We start from the raw sequence: 27,146 nt of genomic DNA, 5'->3' as shown, positions 1-27,146 counted from the left end.
ATCGTGGAGGATTCCTGCTGGTCTGGGACACTGCCAGGCCCTGCCTCAACAGTAACTGCCTGCAATAGCAAGTCCAGGAAAAATGTCCTTCTTTCTTTTGAAAATGAGTGGTAATGATAATAATAATGATAAATCAAGATCTATACAAACTTCAAGAACAAAAATAATAAGAAAATGGCAAATGAAGAATAGTTAACAGAAAAGTTGCCATGAAGCAATGAAAATATTAGCCACACCATTTCACTATAAACTCAAAAAACATAATGGAAAAAATCTGAGAGCACCAAGCAAATAATAGCGCAGGGAAGAAAAAAAAGCAATCAAAGAGATGAAAAATTCATGTGTTCACTCAATAAATACTAATTGAGTTTCCAATATTTTTCATATGTTAAGCATATAGTACTGAACAAAGCCAACAAAGTCCTTGACCTCAGGAAGCTTACATTCTTGGGGGAAATGGATAAAAAAAGTAGAAATAAAGAAATATATAATATGAGGTCAGGCAGTGATATGCTATGAAGTAAACTAAAATAGGACAAGGAGAAAGAGTGAATGCAGGATGTAGGCTCTCTTCAGGAGGTGGTCAAGGGATGGCCTCTCTGAGAAAAAGTCATCCAAGTAGAGATGTGAAGCAAGCCATGCAAAGATCTGAGAGAATAACATTCCAGTTAGAAGGAATAGCAAGTACAAAGGCCCTGGGGTGGGAATTATCTCTGAATGTTCGAAGAGCAGCTGATGGATATAGCATAGCTAGAAGACAATGAAACAGGAAGAGTGGAAGAAAACGAGGTCTATGAGAGAAGTAGGTAGGATTAGATGATGCACAGTCTTATAACTCTGAGGGCAATAGGAAGCTGTTGGATGGTTTTAGATATGGAAGTAACATGTTCTAATTCACATTTTTAAAAAATAATTCTTCTTTGTGCAGAACTGATGATGGGGCAATGAGATGGAAACAGGGAGACTACTTCAGTAGTCTATAGGATGGTGGCTTGAACTGGGAGGGTGGTGGTGGAGGTGGTGAGAAGTAGTTTGATTAAATATATATTTGTGAAAGCAGATATATATAAATATATATATATAAAAATATATATTTGTTATAGCATTTGTCATTGGACCTCATATAAGATGCAAGAAAAAGAGACGAATCCAAGATAACTCCAAGGTAGGTTTCTGGCCTGAGGAAAAAGATAAATGGGGGTACTATATACTAGAGGAAGGAGACAAAAGAGAAGAGATCACATCTTCGGGAAAGGAACATAACACAAACATGAGATCTTAGATATTTTCAGTCTGAGCTGCCAATCATTCATTGGGCTGAATATGCGATTCAGAGTTCAGAAGATAGGCCATAGCAGAAGAAATAATTATGAAAGTAATCATTTAAAAAGTAGGATTTAAAGCCTATTCCTAGAAGGAGTCACCTAAAGAATGAGTTGGAAAGAGAAAGAAGTTGAAGGAGCAAGTACTGGGGAGCTCACTACTCGTCGTAAAAGTACATTTAGCGACCAGGAAGAGGAAAGCCATCAAAATAAATAAATAAATAAATAAATAAATAAATAAATAAATAAGTAAGTAAGTAAATAAGACAAAAACAGCCAGTGAAGTTGGAAGAAAACCAAAGGAGTATCATATCTGAGCTACAAGTGAATAAAAAGGTATAAGAGGGGTGCCTGGGTGGCTCAGTCGGTTGAGCGTCTGACTTCGGCTCAGGTCATGATCTCGCAGTCCGTGATTTCGAGCCCCGCGTCGGGCTCTGGGCTGATGGCTCAGAGCCTGGAGCCTGCTTCCGATTCTGTGTCTTCCTCTCTCTCTGCCCCTCCCCCGTTCATGCTCTGTCTCTCTCTGTCCCAAAAATAAATAAACGTTAAAAAAAATTAAAAAAAAAAAAAGGTATAAGAAAGAGACACTGAGTCAAATGCTGTGAGAGAACCCAGAAGTGTCAAATTAGTCAAGCATAAGGGTGAATTATAAGAGAAACACACATACACAAAACTCAAAGTAAGGGACACAGAGGATACCCTGATGGATATAATAACAAGGAAATGTAAATGAGCAGAAAAAAAAAAAAAAAGAACCAAAAATGGCAAGAACAAATAATGGGTAACTCAAGAAAAACTTTCTAGAAGTAAACTAAAGATACATAGTATCTCAAGAAAAGTTTAGTCACACCCTAATAAAATCACTGGATATTAAATTAGAATAAACAATCTTGGGGCATATGTGCTAAAAGATTCAAGTCTCTATAAATCAAGCCGGCGTCATCACACCTCTACATACCATTATGCATCTTTCTTCTGCTTACCATTAAAGCCAGAAGGTGAGGAAAATGCCCACAGAGCTCTTACGAGGAATATACGTGACCCAAGAAGGCAAATCTGAAGTTCGGTATAAAGGCAAGACACAAATATTGTCAAACACATAAAACCAAGGAAATACAGTTTCCATAAGCTCTTCTTGAAGGTATTAGTAGGGGATGACTATCACCCAACTAAGAACAAATGAAACTCCAGAAAATAAAGTAAAAATAACCAACTGACTTGAAAGAAGAAAGAGGAGAAATGATGAGATATAGGAAAGTATACTAATTTCCTCATCCTTCATAGCAGGGTCACAATGTTAAAACACACACAAGCAGTACACACAGGAAAATATTCATAGTCTGGTCTCAGTCACGCTATGGGAAAATAACAATGATGAATCAGCTTTGGGAAAAGCCTTGTTCGCTGCCCTCAAAGGTAGAGGGTGCTGGCAGAGAAGAGAAGAAACAATAACTAAAGCTAGCAGCGCTCAGAAGAAGAGCAGATATTGTGCAGATCCCAAACAGGGGAGGCAATGGTGTTGCAGCAAGAGCAAATGAGTCTCGGGGACTCATTCATCCGGGGAAAGATCTCTGAAAAATCTCTCGGGAATACCCAGGAAGCCTTTGAGAGGAGGCTGATCTCCAGCAGTTAAACTCATGGACGTTCATACCATAATCTGTACATAAAAAGTAAAGCATATAATTCAAGAAATTAACTTAAAAGTAGGAATAAGACCTTATCTTATAATCATATGCTCCTAAAGCCTAGAACATACAGTTTACATTAAAATACAGAAACAGGTTAAAATAACTGTCCCTTAGAGACTAAAAGGATACATTTGCTATTGGAAGTGAGCCGGAGAGACAACAAATGTCTCCTTTAATAAACAATTCCGCCTTCTTCCTTTCTAGTGATGACAGCTCAGGTAAGAAGGGATTTGTTGTTGTGTTAAGATGACTTAATTGGATTTGGTACTGGAATCCTTGGAACGACTAATCTATAAATAACGGTGTCCAGAAGTAGCTAGGAAAGAAATGTGATTCCTCAAAAGTTATTTGTACTTATTAATTGTAATTCTCTCCATATCAAATCATAGATATCAAGATCAACAGAGGTAGAAAAAGAACATATAACACAGGAGTGCCTGGACTGCTTAATGAGTTGAGCATGTGACTCTTGATTTCAGCTCAAGTCATGATCTCAGGGTCATGAGATTGAGCCCCACATCAGGTTCCATGCTGGACATGGAGCCTGCTTGGGATTCTCTCTTCCTCTCCCTCTGCCCCTCCCCCGCTTGAACTCTCTGAATGAATGAATGAATGAATGAATGAATGAATACACAAACCCAATAAGGATTTATCCCAGAAATGATAGCTATTAGTTACTGTTGTTCTAGAATGTGCACATTATTCCAGGACCTGCTTCATAGGTAACTATGACAGAAAGCAGCTACCTTTTGATGTGTTGTTTCCCCCATATCTAAAAGTTCGATGATCTGTGGTCGGCACATCAAACGTGTATTAGCCAGTCTCTGCTCTGTGGTGAGGGACATTTCCTTCAGGAACTCCGAGGGTGTCAGCTAGAATTTAAAAGAAAACAGCTGAAGATTCATAAATGGTTATACTGAAAAAGTATTTTCATGAGCGCCAGTAATGAATAATTTGTGTTTGCAACTTTCAGGGTAACTCTGGAATGCCACTAAGTTCCCTTATAAAATACTTAAATTAACTAAATAATACAAGAGAAGTACCTGTGGACTTTTAAGCTCTTTGCACAGTAATTTGAAATGACATGTGGTTGCTGTTTCTTTGTCATTTTTAAGAAATCACACAAAAGAAACTGGGAGGAGGGAGGGGAGTCAAGAAATTGCACAGGAACATGTCTAAAGAGTTTAACATTTATGTTCAGAAGGAGCATCTGAACATACAACCCTGCTTCCAAAATCACTTCTGGTCTTCAGAACTAAGGAATTTGAAATGCTTCTATTTCTCAACTCCAGTTACAACAAACAAACAAAGCCTGTGGGTGTTTTCACTATCCTGCTGTATCAGGTTAAAGAGGAATCTTGTGAAATGAGGAGGATCTAGGAAGTGTGACTGCACAGCTTAGGAATGAGTTTGAACTCTTTCGAAATCACAAGAGCGCATTTAGACCTTGTTTTAAAAGAGCTTGAAGCCCATCCATCGCCAGAACCAGCAGCCAGTCATAGTCACACACCCAAACAGGAACACAAAATGCTTTAACACTTTCTAATATTATGGGGGGGGGGGGGGGATGTAACCTATTATTTAAATAAAAATCATTTAAATAACCCAACAAGGTTTAGTTACCCAGGACCAACCACCATTATCTACTTATTGTTGTTCTGGAATGTTCCAGGGCTTACTTTATATGCAAGGGGGGATGATGATCACTGACAGCAACATCATGCTTGAGCATATACCAAGACTTTTTAAAACATTCAGAGGTTATACAATTTAGTTGATTGATTTCACCTTGGGTTAAAATCACTGGAACCCAGATTAGAATACTAAAATGTTAGGAAATTTCAGCTGTGTTGCAGTTTAAATAAAAATAATAAAATCTTAAAAGCAAATGTCAGGAGTTACTTTAAATACAAAACTATAACCACCACAAAAGTGATTGATGATAGATTTTATTTTTTCAATCAGAACATAACTTGAGACTAGTTTTTTAAATATGGTGAATACCATCTCGAACCCTACACATTATTGTTGATATTCTCTATAGCATGAGTTTATAATTCAGTTCTCATCAAATTATTATAACTCATTAAAAACAGAAATATTTTTTATTTTAAAGGACAGGGAAAATGTATTTTTCTTTTATATCATATAGTCTTTACTTTGATACTCTATGTTCTACAAACATGCAAACAGAAACAACTCTTGCCAATCAACACATAATAAATTATTTAAGTTAAACCCTATGAAATTCTGATATCTGATTGGTTTGAACTACACAGTATCACAGGGTTCAACCCAACATTTGGAAAACCATAATAATTTGATTGCATAGTCTTACTTCAACTGATTAACTGAAGCAATTCAAGCCTCTACTTTGAGGTACGTGGTTTCAAAAACTCTCCCGGCTCTGAGTGGTGCCTGTGCTCTGCCCCAAGCTACCATGTTATCTAAATGGATCTCATCAGTCCGCACTTCTCCATGTGATCTCTGAGACTGCCAAGTAGCAGCTGTCGTCCTCCTGAGGAGGCTGCATTAGGTATGTTACACAGAAAGTCTCAGATACATTACCATTCGATTTACTTCTTCTTTTGTAACCAACTTTGGATTTAAGGGTGGCAAAACCTTGCTTTGGAACCCTTTCAGCATTCTGACTAACCCCATCTGAACAGCCCCCATGGACTCCTCGAGTCTTCTACCCGCCATCTTTAGTTCTTTCTTTCATTCACCTAGGAGTGAAAATAAAAAAGTTTTAGAGAAAATAACAGCTAATTCCCGAATACGGGTCACAATTTATTTAAAGCTTTTTTAAATGCAAAAGTTTTAGAAAAGACCAATCTTCAAAAACACATTGAATTCTTGTAACAAATGCCTTAACTAAAGGAATCTATTCCATGTACTTAGTCCAGAGTTGGCCTCGTTCCAAAATCTAGGGTTCCTTTTAGACAAACCAAGTGATTCTGGAGTGAGCTCAGGCAAGATGTGGAAATATAAGCAGTTCCTACATTTTGGTACTTTTATCCTCCAAGACAAAAAAAGTAAACACTGCTCAATAAATACACTTCATAGCTTGCTACTTTATAGGCTTATTTGACAATTCTCTCTCATGACACCCTCCAAACAGAAAAAAAACATAAGGCTTCAGGCCTTCACAGCTGGGCAGAGACTAAAAACCCAGTAGGAGATGAGATAAGGATGAGGAAGTTTCTGGAGAATTTTTGAAGTTTTTAGTCATAAATAAGTTATTAAACAGCCACCCCCCACATCCCAAATCAAAGAGCTAAGACATCTGCCCTCCACAAATTCTTCCTTATGCCTTGTAGGAGGATACTTGCAACTGTGGGGGCCTATTTATAACTACATGGGGATTTCTGCTTTCAGTAATATAGCACACTAGTTTATCCAACCCTGTGCCAAAGGGAATAAATAAATAAATAAAACACCTAACAATGCTTGATACCATGTCAAATAAAAAACCATAAAAATCATTACAAACCTCACAAGACAAGAAGTCATTACCAGGAAAAAACAAGTGAAGAAAGAGGTACATAAAGAAAAATAAATCTGAGTGAAAATTTTAATAAGGTACACTAAACTAAAGCAGCAAAACATCCAAGGAAATGAACATGAAATTTTAGAAAAGGAAAAAAAAAAATCAGAGAATAAATGGTTGAAATAGTAGACAGTCCAAAAGTAGATCTGAGGCACCTGGATGGCTCAGTCCATTAAGTGTCCAACTTTTTTGGCTCAGGTCATGATCTCACAGTTAGTGGGTTCGAGCCGTGCATCGGGCTCTATGCTGATGGCTCAGACCCTGGAGCCTGCTTCAGATTCCGTGTCTCCCTCTGTCTCTGCCCCTCCCCTGTTAGCGCTCTGTATCTCTCTGTCTCTCAAAATTGAATAAAACATTTTTTAAAAATTAAAAAAAAAAAAAGAAGATCCAACACACTATAACTGGTGCCCATGAAGAAGAAAAATTACTGAAGTGGAACTAATATTTAAAACTATCATCCAGGGGCGCCTGAGTGGCTCGGTCGGTTAAGCGTCCGACTTCGGCTCAGGTCATGATCTCACGGTCCGTGAGTTCAAGCCTCGCATCGGGCTCTGTGCTGACAGCTCAGAGCCTGGAGCCTGTTTCAGATTCTGTGTCTCCCTCTCTCTCTGCCCCTCCCCTGTTCATGCTCTGTCTCTCTGTCTCAAAAATAAATAAACGTTTAAAAAAAAAATTTAAAAAAAACTATCATCCAAGAAAACTTTCCAGAAATAAAACATAATGAAAAGGGACTGGTAGTTACTCAGGAAGACAGACCCAGAATGGTCAACTCTGAGCCATATCTGTTCGGGTTTTTTTAAGCTTATTTATTTATTTTGAGAGAGACAAACAGAGTTGGAGCGGGAGAGGGGCAGAGAAAGACAGAGAACCCCAAGCAGGCTCCACGCTGTCAGCACAGAGCCCACGCAGGTACAGAACTCACAAAACAGTGAGATCATGACCTGAGCCAAAATCAAGAGTCAGGCGCTCAGTAGACTGAGCCACCCAGGTGGTCCAACTCTGATTCACACCATAACAGAACTATTAGACTTTACAGAATTTTTAAAAGGCCTCATATCCTCCAGACAAAAAGATAAAGTAACTTACAAGGGCAAGAGAATTAGATGTCATTGGACCTTGATTTTTCAACTATGCTTTTGCAACCTATGAAATGAGAAAAGAGAGGAGCAACATTTTCCAAAAACTTTAAAAAGTATGAGCCAAGGAGTTTATATACATCCAAGCTCTCCTTCAGTTATCAAAGCTACAGGAAAGGAGTTTTGAACATGCAAAATTTCAGGGAAAATTGTAAACAAGTTCCCTTCCTTAGGAATCTACCAGAGGATGGGCTTCAGCCAACCAAAAAGTGACCAGGAACCTCAGCAAAAGAACTGACAATGAACATTTCATGTATTTAACTGTAGAGCTAATTTTAATGATGAAGTTGGAGACACAAGGAGAAAATAGAATTCAAACATATTTTCTGACAAAGTAGAAATACAATTTTAAAAGTAAAAAATAGAAATAAAATCAAAAGTTGACTAAGATCATTAACAATTGTGTAAGTAATAGGTAGGAGTCAAACTGTTTAACCAGATAGAATAAAGGAGCTTAGGGGGGGCGACTGGGTGACTCAGTGGGTTGAGCGACCCACTTCGGTTCAAGTCATGATCTCGTGGTTTGTGAGGTGGAGCCTCACATCGGGACCTGTGCTGACAGTTCAGAGCCTGGAGCCTGTTTTGGAATTGTGACTCCCTCCTTCTCTGCCCCTCCCCCGCTCATACTCTGTCTCTGTCTCTCAAAAAATAAAGGTTAAAAAAGTTTAAAAAATAAAGGAGCTTAAGGAATTATGGTTGAAAGCCTGTACGATGGCAGTCAATGATACCTGTTTCCAAGCACTCATGTGTTTGTGTAATGCCCTGTCCCTGAGTGCAGACTATCCTTTGGTATTCTAACAAATATAATGTGGCACAAGCAATGTGTGTCACTTTCTGAGATTAGTCATAAAGAGACTTGGTTCCATCTTGGGTACTATCTGGCTCCCTGTAAGATCATCAGCTGCCACATTGTAAGAACACTCAGAAAGCCTATAGAAAAGCCCTTGCGGTGAGGGACCAAGCCTGCCAGCAATGACATGAGTGAACTTGGAAGGGGATCTTCCAAGTCCTGCCAACAACCATGTGAATGAGCTTGAAGGTGGATTTGCCATCTCCATTTTTGTGTTGGAATGACTACAGGCCCAGCCAACAGCTTGATTTGAGATGCAAGACAGACACTGAGGAGGAAGCACCAGCTAATAAGCCACAGCTAGATTCCTGACCCATAGAAACTGTGAGAAAACTAATATTCATGGCTTTGGTTGGGGGTAATTTGTTACATAGCAATAAATTACTAATGTAGGCATTATATGGGTTTTATACACACCAAAAAAACTAAACCTAAAAGTAAACCTTCCTAAATACCAAAAGAAATTTTAGAAAAAGCAAAGAAGACATACTAAACACAGAAAGACAAACACAAAAAATTAACTGTAATGCACATAATTATTACAACACAAAGTAATATTGGAAGTGATGTCACCAACATGGTGCAATAGGCGCCAACTTCATAAAAAAAACCAACTAGAAACTATCCATACTCAAGATACCTTTGTGAAAATCCCAGAGCCCAGAGGTGAGGCTGAAGTGCCCCCTTGGATCAGAGAGACATGGGAGAACCTCAGAAACTTTATGTTCAGTAAAATAAGCCAGTTTATAAAAGACCACATATTGTATGAGTCTATGCACATGAAGTGTCCCAAACAGGGAAATCTCTAGAGAGAAAGAGTAAATTAGCAGTTGCCTAGGGCTACAAGAAATGAAGGAATGGCAGGGTGATACCTAAAAGGGATGGGATATCTTATTGAGATGATGAAAATGTTCTAAAATTGACTGTGGTGATGATTGCACATATTTGTGAATATACTAAAAACTACTGAGTTCTATATATGCCTTAAGGGTAAACTGTATGGTATGTGAGTTTAATCTCAATAAAGTTGTTAAAAATACATTTAAAAACATTTTAAAAATCAATTCTTAAAAACTGAAAACCAGCAAAAGGAATGAACCTTGCTGTACATCAAGTTGGTGTCATAACCACAAAGAGAAAACAATTATTCCAACTGACCTTAAAATACAGTGTTTTGACTAGACTATCTTCATTGTAGTCTTAGTGTTAGTCATAATATTAGTAATAATATTTTTCTTTGGCTCTAGCCCCAAAATGAGGCTTGAACTAACAACCCCAAGATCAAGAGTTGCATGCTCTACTGACTGAGCCAGCCAGGCACCCCAGTAATAATATTTTTAAAACATGTAATTAAATCAATTTTGTTAAGAACAAAAGCATTTCAGCTTCATAAAAAATAAAACCAAAGTTCTTATATTAAGAAATCCTATAATCTTACATTTAAATTGAAAATAATTGTAAGTTCGTGATTATTTTCTCCTTTTAAATAGCCTGACTACTGGGATGCCTGGATGACTCAGTTGGTTAATTGTCCCACTCCTGATCTCGGCTTAGGTCATGGTCTCATGGTTTGTGGGATCAAGCCCCATATCAGGCTAAATGCTGATAGCATGGAGCCTGCTTGGGATTCTCTCTTTATTCTCTCTCTCTCTCTCTCTCTCTCTCTCTCTCTCTCTCTCTCTCTCTATTTCTCTCTCTCTCTGTTTCTCTCTCTCGCTCTCTCTCTCAAAATAAATGAATAAACTTAAAAAAAATTAAATAACATGCATAATGAAAGAGCTCAGAAACAATGAAGGCCCGGTAAGCAATAATAGTCCAAGGACATACTGTGGTCTCTAAATACCCCACTAAAAGGAACCACTGCTCCTTGGAGACATGGGTAATTTGAGGTCTGAGGCATAAAATGTTTACGATGAACTTGGAACATTCTATTTTACCATAGAACAAGGACATTATCAAAGGCAACTGGGGGGGCGCCTGGGTGGCTCAGTCGGTTAAGCGGCCGACTTCGGCTCAGGTCATGATCTCACGGTCCGTGAGTTCGAGCCCCGCGTCGGGCTCTGTGCTGACAGCCCAGAGCCTGGAGCCTGTTTCGGATTCTGTGTCTCCCTCTCTCTGACCCTCCCCTGTTCATGCTCTGTCTCTCCCTGTCTCAAAAATAAATAAAACGTTAAAAAAAAAATTAAAAAAAAAAAAAAAAGGCAACTGGGGTTGTGTCTGAAGGACCCAGAGTAATTTGAAGGAGTTCCCATTCACCAAAGATAAGACAATTTGAATATGTTTTTTTTTAAAAGTCTTCAATGGATAAGTCTCTAAAAATCTAAGTTCAAATGATACTAAAAAAAAAAAAAAAAACTCATTGGTCACCTTTGGAAGTTGCTAAGGCACAAAACCATTTTGGAAATAATAAAAGGAAAGAATCAATCATTTGTTGTGCACTTTTTTTGTTCAAATTGCACTGCAAGGTAACCAAATGATTGAGGAAGGAAAATGATTCTTCATAGAACAATTCCAGCTAATAAACTCAGAAGTAACAGAAAAAAAAAAATGACCATTATGCAGTCCCTAATGAAACGAAAGATCATCAATGCTAAAACCATTAGGAAAGATGTTGCTGAAGAACTCTATAATGGCTCAATCAGGCTAACAACACCTGAGCCCTCTGAATCAATCTCAACACCAAATGAGTGAAAACCAGACATATTATGTGCCTCCTGACATGATGTACCACACAGCACCAGCTATGCAGAACTGTTAACAAAAATCTACACCTCTAGACCTACCAGGCAGGTTGTAGGAGACACGGGGAATGGAGGAACAAGTATATTCTGGAGGAATACAATTAAGCTAAGTGCAGAATGTGGGAAATATTATAGGAAAATGAGAGAAAATCAGAGAGTTGTGGGTGGGGGGCAGTTATAAATTAGAAGAACCTTAAACCAACCAAATGCAAAGGTACATCTCGTTTGGATGATGATTCAAATACGTGAATAAAAGATGATATAAAATAATTACTGGGTTTTTTGTAGGATAATGGTACCGTGGATGTGATTTTTTTTAAAAGAATATTCTTATCTGTTAGAGATATGTATCATTTATGGGTAAAGAGGAATTATGTCTGAAATTTACTTTAAAATACTCCAAGAGGGGTGCCTGGGTGGCTCAGTTGGTTAAGCGAGTGACTTTGGCTCAGGTCATGATCTCACAGTTTGTGTCTTTGAGCCCCAAATCGGGCTCTGTGCTGTCCGCTCAGAGCCTGGAGACCGCTTCAGATTCCGTGTCTCCCTCTCTCTCTGTCCCTCCCCACTTGTGTTCTGTTTCTCTCTCTCTCTCTCAAAAATAAATAAACATTAAAAAATATTTTTTAAATACTCCAGGAAAAAATGTGTGTGGGGGTAGGAATGCAGGTATGGGTGCGTGGGTATGTGAGGGAGAAGGACAGAAGAAATAAGAATGGGAGAATACTGACAAACATAGAAGATTATAGCATTCTCTCCACTTTTGTGTACATTTTTAAATTTTCATAATTAAAATATTAATACGTACAAAATCCTGTGCATGATTATTCATAAGAGCTTTCACACCTAAATGTCCCTCAGCAGGGCATGATGAAACAAAGAGTGGTACTTGGTGCAGCAATAAAAAAGAACAAATGATTGATAACAACCTGGATGGATCTCAGGGACAAAAAGAAAATGGAAAAAGACGATAATCCCAACAGGTTGCATACTGTGTGATTCCATTTATATGATATTCTCAAATGACACAATTACAGAGACGAAGGACAAATTAGTGGCTGCCACAGGTTACAGATGGTGGTGGCGGGGGGATGTCTGTGGTGATAAAATAGACACAGGGAAGAAATTAGATGATAGGCAAAAATCTTAAGGCTTATAGAGTTGGAGTGAATAAGAAAATTTGCTAATAGGAAGTTTTTTACTTCTTACAAGTTATGCATTCAATTTCTAGTGCTATTACTGAACCTAATAAAGGGATTTCTGTAACTTGATTGTGGTGGAAGTTATATATATTTACACATGCAATATATTGACATGGAACTATACACACACATTGTACCAAGGATAAATTTTTGATTGTGATATTATGCTCTAGTTATATAAGATGTTACCATGAGGGAAATAGGAGGTCAAGGATATATGAGACCTCTCCATGCTTCCTTTGCAACTTCCTGTGAATCTATAGTTATTTCAAAATAAAATTTGTTTTAAAAGTTTTTTAAGAAAAAGAGAGACAGGCAAAACTCATTGTTGATGAAGATGTTATAAAGGTGGGCATTTGTACCCTACAGCTAACTTCATTTTGGCAACCTTTAAAAATTGTGCCTATTCTTTGATGCATAAATATGTTCTGCTGGAGGATTTACCCCAGATATGGAAAGATGTATTCATAAGCTATGCTGTAACTTGAATTGACCATTCTATTTCAACAGAACGGAAATACAATGATTTCTATCAAACCAAAACACAAAGCAGTTACCTTGTTAAAATCTGATGACTCGGGTATTTTTTTATTAAAACTAATTTCTTTCTATAACTGATTTCTTAAGTGCTTTAAATATCTTGGCCATTTTCTTCTTTTATTTTCTTCCTGTTTTGGCCACTAATACCATGATTACAATTCAGGCCTGCAGTATTTGGATCATGCTGCTGCAGTTCCTTAACAACAAGGGTTAAGATATTTTTCCCTAAAAATCTGCTCACACTGCTCCTTCTGTCTGCAACATCCTTTCTTTACCTCTGCACAGATCCCTTCCTGATTCAAATGTCATTTCCTTATCAAAGCAATTTGTTTCTGATCTTACCAGCTTGAAGTGACTGTTCAACATCTCTGACCTTCCAGTATCTTACTTTTTCTCTCTTTTATGACACCTAAAACTTTCTACTTTATAGTTATGTGTGTGCTTATTCTGATCTTAATAGACCATAGACTCCTTGAGGTAGAGACTGTAATGCATACTGCCTTGTATTTAATGCATGCCTATGAATTTCTAATGAACCACTGACCAGTAAATTAGACAGAGTCGATATTCAGGGGTGTTATTAAAAATGACAATCAGCTAACCTGCTGCTCCAATATCTAACACAAAACTGAATCCATACAAATAGGCCAAATGCATTCCTGTCCCTGGAATGCCTTGACTCATGTAATCCATCAGTCACCTTAATGCCCTGCTTTTTAATGTTTTTAAGTTTATTTATTTATTTAGAGAGAGAGAGAGTGCATGAAAGGGACAGAGACGGAGAGCGAGAGAATCTTGAGCAGATTCCACGGTCAGAACAGAACCTAATGTGGGGCTCGATCTCACAACTCTGAGATCATGACCTGAGCAGAAATCAAGAGTCAGATGCTTACCTGACTGAGCCACCCAGATGCCCCAACACCCTGCTTTAAAAGACCATCTGCTTATCAAAAATATGGTAAAAGGGGCCATGAACCAAAGAACTTTTTAACTAAGGAGGTCTGGATAACACTTTTATTAGGGCATTTACTGCACCAACTAGGCATATACACCAAATCTTCAGTTTGCACCAATAATAAATTTTTATTTTTTTAAATGAACTTTGGGGAAGATGGCAGCATAGGAGGATGCTGGGCTCACCGCATCCTGTGGATCACTTAGATTCCACCCACACCTGCCTAAATGCCCAGAAAATCACCAGAAGACTACCAGAACGGATTCTCCGGAGACAAGCGTAGACGAGAAGCCCACGGAAGAGGGTAGGAAGGGTGGAGAGGCAGTGCACACTACACAGACTGGCGGGAGGGAGCCAGGGGGGAGGGGCAGCCCGCCAGCCAAGCAGAGCCCCTGAGTCGGGGTTGCAAAAGCGGAGGGGCTGGAGGGAGTGTGTTCGGACAGCAAGCAGGACTTAATATCTGGAACGTTGTAAGTTAACAGATCTGCTCGGAGAGCGGGAGGGCTGGAGGACAACGGGAGGGAGAGTTGTTGAGCCCTGGATGACAGCACAGCTTGGCAGGAAACAAAGGTGCTCACCAGTGCCATCTCCCTCACCCATCCCCCAGCCAAAACCACAAAGGGAAACAGTTCCTGTCAGGGAACTTGCTTGGACCGTGCAAACACCCAACGCTGTGCTTCTGTGGATCCATCCGTCCGGTGGGTCTGACTCCCTCCCGGTGCCGCAGGGCCCCTCCCGAAGCGGATCTCCCAAGGAAAAGTGAACTGAGCCTGCTCCTCCCACCCCTGTTCACCTTGCCGATCGACCCCAGCTAATACGCCAGATCCCCAGCACCACAAGCCTGGCAGTGTGCAAGTAGCCCAGATGGGTCACGCCACCCCACAGTGAATCCCGCCCCTAGGAGAGGGGAAGAGAAGGCACACACCAGTCTGACTGTGGCCCCAGCGGTGGACTGGGGGCAGACATCAGGTCTGATTGTGGCCCCACCCACAAACGCAAGTTATTCAAGACAGCACAGGGGAGGTGCCCTGCAGTTCTGCACCACTCCAGAACTATCCAAAATGACGAAACAGAAGAATTCCCCTCAAAAGAATCTCCAGGAAATAACGACAGCTAATGAACTGATCAAAAAAGATTTAAACAATATAACAGAAAGTGAATTTAGAAAAATAGTCATAAAATTAATCGCTGGGCTTGAAAACAGTATAAAGGACAGCAGAGAATCTCTTGCTACAGAGATCAAGGGACTAAGGAATAGCCAGGGGGAGCTAAAAAGTGCTATTAATGAGCTGCAAAATAAAATGGAGACGACCACAGCTCAGATTGAAGAGGTAGAGGAGAGAATAGGTGAATTAGAAGATAAAATTATGGAAAAAGAAGAAGCTGAGAAAAAGAGAGATAAAAAAATCCAGGAGTACGAGGGGAAAATTAGAGAACTAAATGATGCACTGAAGAGAAATAATCAACGCATAATTGGTATTCCAGAGGAGGAAGAGAGGGAAAGGTGCTAAAGGTGTACTTGAAGAAATAATAGCTGAGAATTTCCCTGATCTAGGGAAGGCAAAAGGCACTGAAATCCAAGAGGCATAGAGAACTCCCTTCAGACGTACCTTGAATCGATCTTTGGCACGACACATCATGGTGAAACTGGCAAAATACAAGGATAAAGAGAAAATTCTAAAAGCGGCTAGGGATAAATGTGCTCTAACATATAAAGGGAAACCGATAAGACTAGTGAACAGACCTCTCTACTGAAACCTGGCAGGCCAGAAAGGAAAGGCAGGAAATCTTCAATATGATGAACAGAAAAAATATGCAGCTGAGAATCCTCTATCCAGCAAATCTATCATTTAAACACAAGGAAAGATAAAGGTCTTCCCAAACAAACAAAGACTGAAGGAATTCGCCACCACTAAACCAGCCCTACAAGAGATCCTAAGGGGAATCCTGTGAGACAAAGTACCAGATATCACTATAAGCATGAAACCTACAGACATCACAATGACTCTAAACCCATATCTTTCCATAATAACACTGAATGTAAATGGACTAAATGCGCCAACCAAAAGACACAGGGTATCAGAATGGATAAAAAAACAAGACAGATCTATTTTCTGTCTACAAGAGACCACTTTAGACCTGAGGACACTTTCAGATTGAAAGTAAGGGGATGGAGAACTATTTATCATGCTACTGGAAGTCAGAAGAAAGCTGGAGTAACCATACTTATATCAGACAAACTAGACTTTAACGGCTGTAACAAGAGATAAAGAAGGGCATTATAATAATTACAGGATCTATTCATCAAGAAGAACTAACAATTATAAATGTCTATGCGCCGAATATGGGAGCCCCCAAATATATAAAACAATTAATCACAAACATAAGCAACCTTATTGATAAGAATGTGGTCATTGCAGGGGACTTTAATACCCCACTCACAACAATGGATAGATGATCTAGACACATGGTCAATTAAGAAACAAGGGCCCTGAATGATACATTGGATCAGATGGACTTGACAGATATATTTAGAACTCTGCATCCCAAAGCAACAGAATATACTTTCTTCTTCAGTGCACATGGAACATTCTCCAAGACAGATCACATACTGGGTCACAAAACAGCCCTTCATAAGTATACAAGAATTGAGATCATACCATGCATACTTTTTGGACCACAATGCTATGAAGCTTGAAATCAACCACAGGAAAAAGTCTGGAAAACCTCCAAAAGCATGGAGGTTAAAGAACACCCTACTAAAGAATGAATGGGTCAACTAGGCAATTAGAGAAGAAATTAAAAAAATATATGGAAACAAACGAAAATGAAAATACAACAATCCAAACGCTTTGGGATGCAGCGAAGGCAGTCCTGAGAGGAAAATACATCGCAATCCAGGCCTATCTCAAGAAACAAGAAAAATCCCAAACACAAATTCTAACACCACACCTAAAGGAAATAGAAGCAGAACAGCAAAGACACCCCAAACCCAGCAGAAGAAGAGAAATAATAAAGATAAGAGCAGAAATAAACAATATAGAATCTAAAAAACTGTAGAGCAGATCAAAGAAACCAAGAGTTGGTTTTTTGAAAAAATATACAAAATTGATAAACCTCTAGCCAGGCTTCTCAAAAAGAAAAGGGAGATGACCTAAATAGATAAAATCATGAATGAAAATGGAATGATTACAACCAATCCCTCAGAAATACAAGCAGTTATCAGAGAATACTATGAAAAATTATATGCCAACAAACTGGACAACCTGGAAGAAATGGACAAATTCCTAAACACCCACACACTTCCAAAACTCAAACAGAAGGAAATAGAAACCTTGAACAGACCCATAACCAGCGAAGAAATTGAATCGGTTATCAAAAATCTCCCAACAAATAAGAGTCCAGGACCAGATGGCTTCCCAGGGGAATTCTACCACACATTTAAAGCAGAGATAATACCTACCCTTCTCAAGCTATTCCAGAAAATAGAAAGGGAAGGAAAACTTCCAGACTCATTCTATGAAGCCAGTATGACTTTGATTCCTAAACCAGACAGAGACCCAGTAAAAAAAGAGAACTACAGGCCAATATCCCTGATGAATATGGATGCAAAAATTCTCAATAAGATACTAGCAAATCGAATTCAACAGCATATAAAAAGAATTATTCACCATGATCAAGTGGGATTCATTCCTGGGATGCAGGGCTGGTTCAACATTCGCAAATAAATCAACGTGATACATCACATTAACAAAAAAAAGATAAGAACCATATGATCCTGTCAATCGATGCAGAAAAGGCCTTTGACAAAATCCAGCACCCTTTCTTAATAAAAACCCCTGAGAAAGTCGGGATAGAAGGAACATACTTAAAGATCATAAAAGCCATTTATGAAAAGCCCACAGCTAACATCATCCTCAATGGGGAAAAACTGAGAGCTTTTTCCCTGAGATCAGGAACACAACAGGGATGCCCACTCTCACCGCTGTTGTTTAACATAGTGCTGGAAGTTCTAGCATCAGCAATCAGACAACAAAAGGAAATCAAAGGCATCAAAATTGGCAAAGATGAAGTCAAGCTTTCCCTTTTTGCAGATGACATAACTGATCCCATTCACAATTGCACCAAGAAGCATAAAACACCTAGGAATAAATCTAACCAAAGATGTAAAAGATCTGTATGCTGAAAACTATAGAAAGCTTAGGAAGGAAATTGAAGAAGATATAAAGAAATGGAAAAACATTCCGTGCTTGTGGGTTGGAAGAATAAATATTGTTAAAATGTCAATACTACCCAAAGCTATCTACACATTCAATGCAATCCCAATCAAAATTGCACCAGCATTCTTCTCGAAGCTAGAACAAGCAATCCTAAAATTCATATGGAACCACAAAAGGCCCCGAATAGCCAAAGTAATTTTGAAGAAGACCAAAGTGGGAGGCATCACAATCCCAGACTTTAGCCTCTACTACAAAGCTGTCATCATCAAGACAGCATGGTATTGGCACAAAAACAGACACATACACCAATGGAATAGAATAGAAACCCCAGAACTAGACCCACAAAAGTATGGCCAACTCATCTTTGACAAACTAGGAAAGAATATCCAATGGAAAAAAGACAGTCTCTTTAACAAATGGTGCTGGGAGAACTGGACAGCAAAATGCAGAAGAATGAAACTAGACCCCTTTCTTACACCATTCACAAAAACAAACTCAAAATGGATAAAGGACCTGAATGTGAGACAGGAAACCATCAAAACCCTAGAGGAGAAAGCAGGAAAAGACCTCTCTGACCTCAGCCGTAGCAATCTCTTACTCGACACATCCCCAAAGACAAGGGAATTAAAAGCAAAAATGGGGGCGCCTGGGTGGCGCAGTCGGTTAAGCGTCCGACTTCAGCCAGGTCACAATCTCACGGTCCGTGAGTTCGAGCCCCGCGTCGGGCTCTGGGCTGATGGCTCGGAGCCTGGAGCCTGTTTCCGATTCTGTGTCTCCCTCTCTCTCTGCCCCTCCCCCGTTCATGCTCTGTCTCTCTCTGTCCCAAAAACTAAATAAAAAACGTTGAAAAAAAAAATTTAAAAAAAAAAAATAAATAAAAGCAAAAATGAACTCTTGGGACCTCATGAAGATAAAAAGCCTCTGCACAGCAAAGGAAACAATCAACAAAACTAAAAGGCAACCCACGGAATGGGAAAAGATATTTGCAAATGACATAGCAGACAAAGGGCTAGTATTCAAAATCTATAAAGAGCTCACCAAACTCCACACCCGAAAAACAAATAATCCAGTGAAGAAATGGGCAGAAAACATGAATAGACACTTCTCTAAAGAAGACATCCAGATGGCCAACAGGCACATGAAAAGATGTTCAACGTCACTCCTCATCAGGGAAATACAAATCAAAACCACACTCAGATATCACCTCACGCCAGTCAGACTGGCCTAAATGAACAAATCAGGAGACTATAGATGCTGGTGAGGATGTGGAGAAATGAGAACCCTCTTGCACTTTTGTTGGGAATGTAAACTGGTGCAGCCGCTCTGGAAAACAGTGTGGAGATTCCTTAAAAAATTAAAAATAGATGTGCCCTATGACCCAGCAGTAGCACTGCTAGGAATTTACCCAAGGGATACAGGAGTACTGATGGATAGGGGCACTTGTACCCCAATGTTTATAGCAGCACTCTCAACAATAGCCAAATTATGGAAAGAGCCTAAATGTCCATCAACTGATGAATGGATAAAGAAATTGTGGTTTATATACACAATGGAGTACTACGTGGCAATGAGAAAGAATGAAATATGGCCTTTCGTAGCAACGTGGATGGAACTGGAGAGTGTGATGCTAAGTGAAATAAGCCATACAGAGAAAGACAGGTACCATATGGTTTCACTCTTATGTGGATCCTGAGAAACTTAACAGAAGACCATGGGGGAGGGGAAGGAAAAAAAAAAAAGGAGGTTAGAGTGGGAGGGAGACAAAGCATAAGAGAGTCTTAAAAACTGAGAACAAACTGAGGGTTGATGGGGGGGTGGGAGGGAGGGGAGGGTAGGTGATGGGCATTGAAGAGGGCACCTTTTGGGATGGGCACTGGGTGTTGTATGGAAACCAATTTGACAATAAATTTCATATATTAAAAAAATACAAATAAAAATAAAAAATAAATGAACACAAACTCCTGGAATTCTATTTTAATTAAATACCCAATATATCTTTTTCCACCCTCCATTCCCCTGTATAGCCAGCATGCACATGCACGTGTGAACATGTACACTCACATGCACACTCCTTGTTCTTTCTCTTCCTCTATTTCTCATCATCTTGGTTTTCACCATCTGTTCCTCAAGCCAATAGTCTGAGAGTCCCCCTCAACTCCTGCCTCCTCGACCCTTCTCATGTCTTCACTCTTGCCTCTGCAGCCCACATCTCACAGCGGACCCCGGCCCAATCTCTGAGCAGTACTGTCAACATCTTGACTGCAGGTCTTGCTGTCTCAGCCAGTAAAACCCCAACCCTGGGTCAGTTCAGCTGCTCTTCCCTCCTACCCCAGGCTGGGAGGACTGTTGGAGAAAACTGTACAGGAGCGCAGATCATGTCACTGCACATTTTTGTTAGGGAGAACTGACATGTTTATTATATGGAGTCTCTTAATTCATGAACAGCACATATTTTTTTCCATTGTTTTAGATCTACTTTGATCCATGTACCAGCATTGTCCAGTTTTCAGCATCCATGGTCTGCATATGGTTTTATTAAATATAATTTATTGTCAAATTGGTTTCCATACAACACCCAGTGCTCATCCCAACAGGTGCCCTCCTCAATGCCCAACGCCCACTTTCCCCTCTCCCCCACCCCCCATCAACCATCAGTTTGTTCTCAGTATTTAAGAGTCTCTTAATGGTTTGCCTCCTTCCCTCTCTGTAACTTTTTTCCCCCTCCCCCTCCCCCCCTGGTTCTGTTGAGTTTCTCAGGACCCACATATGAGTGAAAACATATGGTATCTATCTTTCTCTGCCTGCACGTCACTGCACGTTCAGTCTCCAGCTTCCACTGGGCCCCCCGTACACCTGCCGTCCTGTTGCCCTTGTCAGATGTCTTCCCAGCAACCATTCCAAGTGTCCCTCTATGTCGTGCCCTCCTGCAGTTCTAGAGGATTCACGCTACCCAGATCCCTCTGAGCTCCACTCCACTGATCCCACTGCACACAGGGTCTCTACCTGGGTGTCCTCAGCCACCTCAAGCCCAACATGCTCCTGAGACCTGCTCTCTCCTGCATTCCTCTGTGAATGGAACCACTATTCATTCACACATTTGCCCACATCAAAAATTCAGGTGTCATCTCCTCCAATCAATCATATAATAACTGTTTATTGAACACATACTAGGAACCAGTGTTCCAAACATTATATGCATCAGTTGATTTAATCACGACAACTGTCGGTGGAGGTGCTATTATTTTCCCCAAATCACAGATTGAAAAACAAAACAAAACAAAGAAAACAAACACACAAACAAAACCAAAGGCACAGAGAAGGTATACAAACTGCTCCCGTTTCCATACTGGTAAAGGCTAGAGCTGGGAGGAGAGCCACTCACTCTAGTTCCAGAGTCCACACTCTTTTTTTTTAAATATGAAATTTATTGTCAAATTAGTTTCCATACAACACCCAGTGCTCATCCCAACAGATGCCCTCCTCAATGGCCATCACCCACCCTCCCCTCCCTCCCACCCCCCATCAACCCTCAGTTTGTTCTCAGTTTTTAAGAGTCTCTGATGGTTTGGCTCTCTCCCACTCTAACCTCTTTTTTTTTTTTTTTCCTTCCCCTCCCCCATGGGTTCCTGGTACATTTCTCAGGATCCACATAAGAGTGAAACCATATGGTATCTGTCTTTCTCTGTATGACTTATTTCACTTAGCATCACACTTTCCAGTTCCATCCATGTTGCTACAAAAGGCCATATTTCATACTTTCTCATTGCCACGTAGTACTCCATTGTGTATATAAACCACAATTTCTTTATCCATTCATCAGTTGATGGACATTTAGGCTCTTTCCATAATTTGGCTATTGTTGAAAGTGCTACTATAAACATTGGGGTGCAAATGCCCCTATGCATCAGCACTCCTGTATCCCTTGGGTAAATACCTAGCAGTGCTACTGCTGGGTCATAGGGCACATCTATTTTTAATTTTTTGAGGAATCTCCACACTGTTTTCCAGAGCGGCTGCACCAGTTTGCATTCTTACCAACAGTGTAAGAGGGTTCCCATTTCTCCACATCCTCACCACACTCTTAATCATGAGGTTATTCTGCCCCGACCTTCTGGATATCTCACAAATCCATCTCCTCCTTTCCATCCCAGTGGCCCTCCTTTATTATTGTAACCCTCATGTCTTGCCCAGGTGACCAGAACAACCTCTTAGCTGACCTCCCTAACTCCAGCATCATATCCTCACAATACCCCCATTTTCTAGCCATTCTCTGTACTGAAGCCACAGTGACCTTTCTAAAGGGAAAATGCATGGGCTCTGTGCTGACAGCTCAGAGCCTGGAGCCTGCTTTGGATTCTGTGTCTCCCTCTCTCTCTGCCCTTCCCCGCTCATGCTCTGTCTCTCTCTCTGTCAAAAATAAATAAACATTTTTAAAAAATCTAAACAGAAAATGCAGTCATATCATTTCCCAGCCTAAAAACCTTCAGTCCAGAATATTCTGTAAGCACCTTAGCATGACAAACATCCCAGGAACTTGCTCATCTTGTGCTTTATGCTCAACTCACAGTTCGCAATCTCAAATGCTCACACACCTCTAGACTCATAGTGCCACCTGGAATGCCTTTCCTTCCACACCCCCACCCCTGCTAACGCCCATTCCTCTTTCTGGACTCAGATGTCACCTTTTTCAGAAAGCCTTCTCTGACCCTGCAAGGTTACCCCTTCTTTATGATCTCATGCTCACCACTATCATGGTTATTTATTCAACTCCCTCTGCCAATAGACTATAAGTTCCTCAAGAACAGAAACTTTGTCTTTTCCATCACTGTGTTCTCAGTGTCCAGTACACTGCCTCATACATATGTTTATTTAATAAATGTGCGAAAATTAATTAATTAATCCATATAAATGACTTTCCACAGTCCCCAAATGTGCCTGGCTATTTCATACCTCTATATGCTTGTATAAACTCATTCTTTCTTCTCACTTCCCGATCCACATCTGCCTAGCAAACTTCTATTTATCCCATAAAACCCATCGCAAAGGTCCTGAAAAGTAAGTCTTTCCCTAATGCAAACAAAGAGTGTCAATCACTCTGTCCTTTGCATATGCCTCTATTACTGAATGTAATCCAGTTATTTGCTTACAAAGCTATTTCTACCTCCAAAATATAAGCTTGACTGTAGGGAGTATGTGCAAACGCAAAGAAAAAAGGCTCAGTTAATATTTGTTGAATTTAACTTAATATTAAATAGCACATATTAAAAGAGAAATTTTCATGAGACTAAAATATTTTTTCAGAAAAACTATTTTCCCTCTTTTGTTTTCCTTAATTTAAATGTTAACCATGGGCTCCTTCTGTGTTTCAATGTACTCGAGTATAGATTAAGTCACAGTATCTTCTTTCAGAGAAAAGACAAGAAAAGGTATTCTCAGCTAATGCCTAGGAGGGAGAACCAGACAGGCTGGGGTTTGCAAAAAAGCTCTGCCTGATAGAGTTTCAGCCTTGGATTCTAACAACAACAACAACAAAAGTTTCAGGATATTCTTTTTTTATATATAAAGTTTGTTTGTTTGTTTGTTTGTTTGTTTGTTTGTTTGTTTGTTTTGAGAGGGAGAGAGAGCATGAGCAGGGCAGAGACAGGGAGAGAGAGAATCCCAAGCAGGCTCCACACTGTCAGCGCAGAGCCCAATGTGGAGCTCCGACTGACAAACCATGAGATTGTGACCTGAGCTGAAACCAAGAATTGGGTGCCTAACCGACTGAGCCACCCAGGTGCCCCATAGGATAGATATTCTTAGGCACAAAATTCATTTTCTGCACGAAGTTGAGTTTTGCTCACCTCTGAGGACTCATAAGGGAGCTGAGTCTACAATTGTTCAAATGTCGAAGGGGTTGCTGTCTGGGAAAGCAGAATTTCATGACATATATTAGAATGCCCCCCAGGCCCTGTGGGGACATGTACATGCCACATAAACAACCATCATGATCATCATAACCGTCCCCCATTCCTCATTTCCGTCCATCTCTTCTTGCTTTCCCTTCATCTTAAATGTCTCAAAGACTTATTGCCTTGTATTTTTATTCTTGCCTTCTCCTTCCATCCCCAAGTCCCTCCTTTGTGGAGAGCCAGACAAAAAATTGGCATATGGGCTCCCAGTTTAAATCTCAGAACAAGTTAAAATCTTTTCTCCCCTGTGAGCAACATGTAAGATGAAAACAAATCTCAAAGAACTTCTGTGCCAAACACTGTCTTTCATGTTTATTCGTGCATTGCAGTAGCCCACATGCCTCTAACACATTTAACTAAATATATAGGTTGACAGACTAAAGATGTTTTCCCATAGTTTTGAAAAATAATTTTTTTCCTCTCAGAAGGTATTGTCAGCAGTAATAAACCAAAATCCTGAAGAAGTATTCTATTTTTGTTAAGGCCAAAGGTTTTGGAGTCATCAGACCTGGGTTTTAATCTTCCAAAGCCTCTATTTTCTCATCTGTAGAACGGAGATAACGGTAGTGAGCCTACTCTAATAAGTTATCTATTACCATGTAACAAATTGCTCCAAAACTTAGCAGTTAGAAACAACACAAAACATTTTGTCATTTCTCACAGTTTCTGTGATTCAAGAATTTGAAAGACGCTGGTGTAGGTGATTCTGGCTTAGGCTCTCTTAGGAGTTTGCAGTCAAAGCTGGCAGCAAGGGCTGTAGCTATCTGAAGGCTTACCTAAGGTTGGAAAAATGCACTTCCAAGATGGCTCACTCACACAGCTAGCAAGATGGTCCTGGCTCTCGGGGGGACACGTCAATTCCTCTCCTCATGGGTCCCTCTAAAGGGCTGCTTAAGTGTCCTCATGGCATGATGACCTTCAGAGCAAGCAACCCAAGAGACCAAGGGAGAGGCTGCAATGTCCTTTGTGACCCAGAAGTCACACACCATCATTTATGCAACACCAATCATCCTCATTCAGTGTGGGAGAAGCCACACAAGGACGTGATCACCAGGAAGGGAGGCTCACCAGGAGCCATCTTGAAAGCCAGCTACTACATTGACCCCGTGTTTAGTACGAGGATTAAATGAAGATAGTGTATATAAAGTACTTTACTTTGTATAGTACCTGGCATATAATTGTTCTTAGTGTTAGCATTAGCAGAAAGTTTGGTGTAAGAAGAAAAGCGATGAATTTGTTCATGTCTTCAATTTCTGCTACTGCCACAGCAAGGGCAGGGCAATTATACTCTGGAACACTGATAAATTTTTCTTTAGCCCCAAACACCATTTTAGCAGGAAAATACCAAAGAAAAAATTAGGGGAAATGCTCAAGTGCAACATGACTTTTGTTCTCAGTGAGGGGTTCTTCAGGAACTCAGAATAAAAGGACTAATTTCAATGTTTTAATCTTACTTCATCTTCCGTGTTTCTACTGTTTCTTAAGCTGCTATGCTCCCTGGTTTTCTATTTGTCTTATCTCTTTTAAGTTGGATTACTTTAGATGTCACAGGTTTCCCATTGGCCTCTGCTCTCTTTCTCCTTGAAATACTTCCTGAAAACAATCTATCTCTGCAGAATGTATGACCTGTTATATCTGATGTAGATTAGAGAGATAAATTTCACAAAGAATCCTCTTGTTTGACCCATGTTGAAGAAAAGAAAAATGAAGATGTATTTTTTTCTGGTTACCAATTGCAATGTGGGAGGTGGAAGGGTAGGGCAGAGGGGTGTGTTCCCCACACCAACAAGCAATTCTCAGGATACCAGTTGGCTGTCCTACAATTCAACTCAATTCTGACATTATCAACCCAGAGCTAGCATCAGATTCCACAAGTTAAGGGTTCATTCCTACAAGACTCCCTCCCCCAGGACCACCAGATGCTCATCACAAGCCCAGAGTATTACCTGTACTTCCGAGCAACTAGAGATAAATCAGAGGTTCCCAACACCCCCTCCTCAGGTTTGACTAATTTGCTAAAGTGACTCCCAGAACTCAGAGAAACATTTCACTTAACTAGAGCATCGGTTTATTATAAAAGCATATAACTTAGGAACAGCCAGATAGAAGAGATGCAGAGGACAAGGCATGTGGGAAGGGGTACAGAACTTCCATGCCTTCTCCCAAAGCTCCCCTCTCCCCAAATCTCTACATGTTCACCAACCTGGAAGCTTTCCAAACCCTGTCCTCTTGGGCATTTATGGAGGATTTACTACATAGGCATGATTGATCAAACTATTAGCCTTTAAAAACTGATTCTCGGCTCTGCACTGAATGTGGAGCCTGCTTGGGATTCTCTCTCTCCCTCTCTCTCTGCCCCTCTCCTGCTCACACTCTCTCTCTCTCAAAATAAATAAATATTTTAAAATTTTTTTTAATTAAAAAAGAATAACAACACTGATTCAACCTCCAGCCCCACTCTCCTCCAGTCTCCCCTCCCCAGAGGTGGATGGGACTGAAAGTTCCAACCCTCGAATCACATGGTTGGTTCTTCTGGCAACCAGCCCCCCATTCTCAGGCGGGGTCCAAAAGTCATCTCATTAACATAACAAAAGACACCTTTATTGCTCCTCCCTTAGGAAATTCCAAGGGTTTTAGGAGCCCTGTAAAGAAATGATGAAAACCAAATACATACTTCGTGTTATAAACCCAAATATCACAAGATGCATGGTGAGAACTAATTTTCCTAGGCTTCAAATTACAAAACGAACTGCTTCTCAGAGAAAAAAAATGTCAAGTGCTAGAAGCTTGTTCAAACTTAGAACCAGGCCAGACACAGTCAGGGGTAAAGTCAAACAGCCAACTCTGGGCCATATGGGAAGAAGGTAATGTTAAAAAACAAAATTCAACTAAGTAAACTTGAAGATCAAGCTGGTTTTATTCAATTATTCATGATTAGGGCAGCATCTCATTGAGTAAAAAGAAAGGAGCTCCAAAAACTACTAAATGCAAGGG

The 27,146-nt window shown here is 40.0% G+C and overlaps 1 protein-coding gene across 12 annotated transcripts in view; it reads right to left on the bottom strand.

Annotated features, from left to right (window-relative positions):
- The window catches only part of HYDIN (HYDIN axonemal central pair apparatus protein), a 439,740-nt gene that overhangs the window by 338,288 nt on the left and 74,306 nt on the right, over positions 1-27,146 (bottom strand). For 9 of the 12 annotated variants that reach the window (XR_009256078.1, XR_009256079.1, XR_009256080.1 and 6 more), the window contains exons 3-4: positions 5,579-5,736; positions 3,757-3,882 (exon numbers count right to left, since the gene is read on the bottom strand). Coding sequence is in view for 9 of the 12 variants with exons in the window: in XM_058708213.1 (XP_058564196.1) it covers positions 3,757-3,882; positions 5,579-5,713 (261 nt within the window). In the remaining 3 variants the exon portion in view is untranslated. Of the gene's footprint in view, positions 1-3,756; positions 3,883-5,578; positions 5,737-24,928; positions 25,060-27,146 lie in introns of those variants that run through there. The other 3 variants (XM_058708215.1, XM_058708217.1, XM_058708216.1) reach the window with 3 other exon arrangements.

The sequence above is a fragment of the Neofelis nebulosa genome, chromosome 17 (assembly GCF_028018385.1).
Source record: "Neofelis nebulosa isolate mNeoNeb1 chromosome 17, mNeoNeb1.pri, whole genome shotgun sequence".
NCBI lineage: Eukaryota > Metazoa > Chordata > Mammalia > Carnivora > Felidae > Neofelis > Neofelis nebulosa.
Note: the sequence above shows the minus strand (reverse complement) of the source record. Positions and strands in the feature narration are given on the sequence as shown.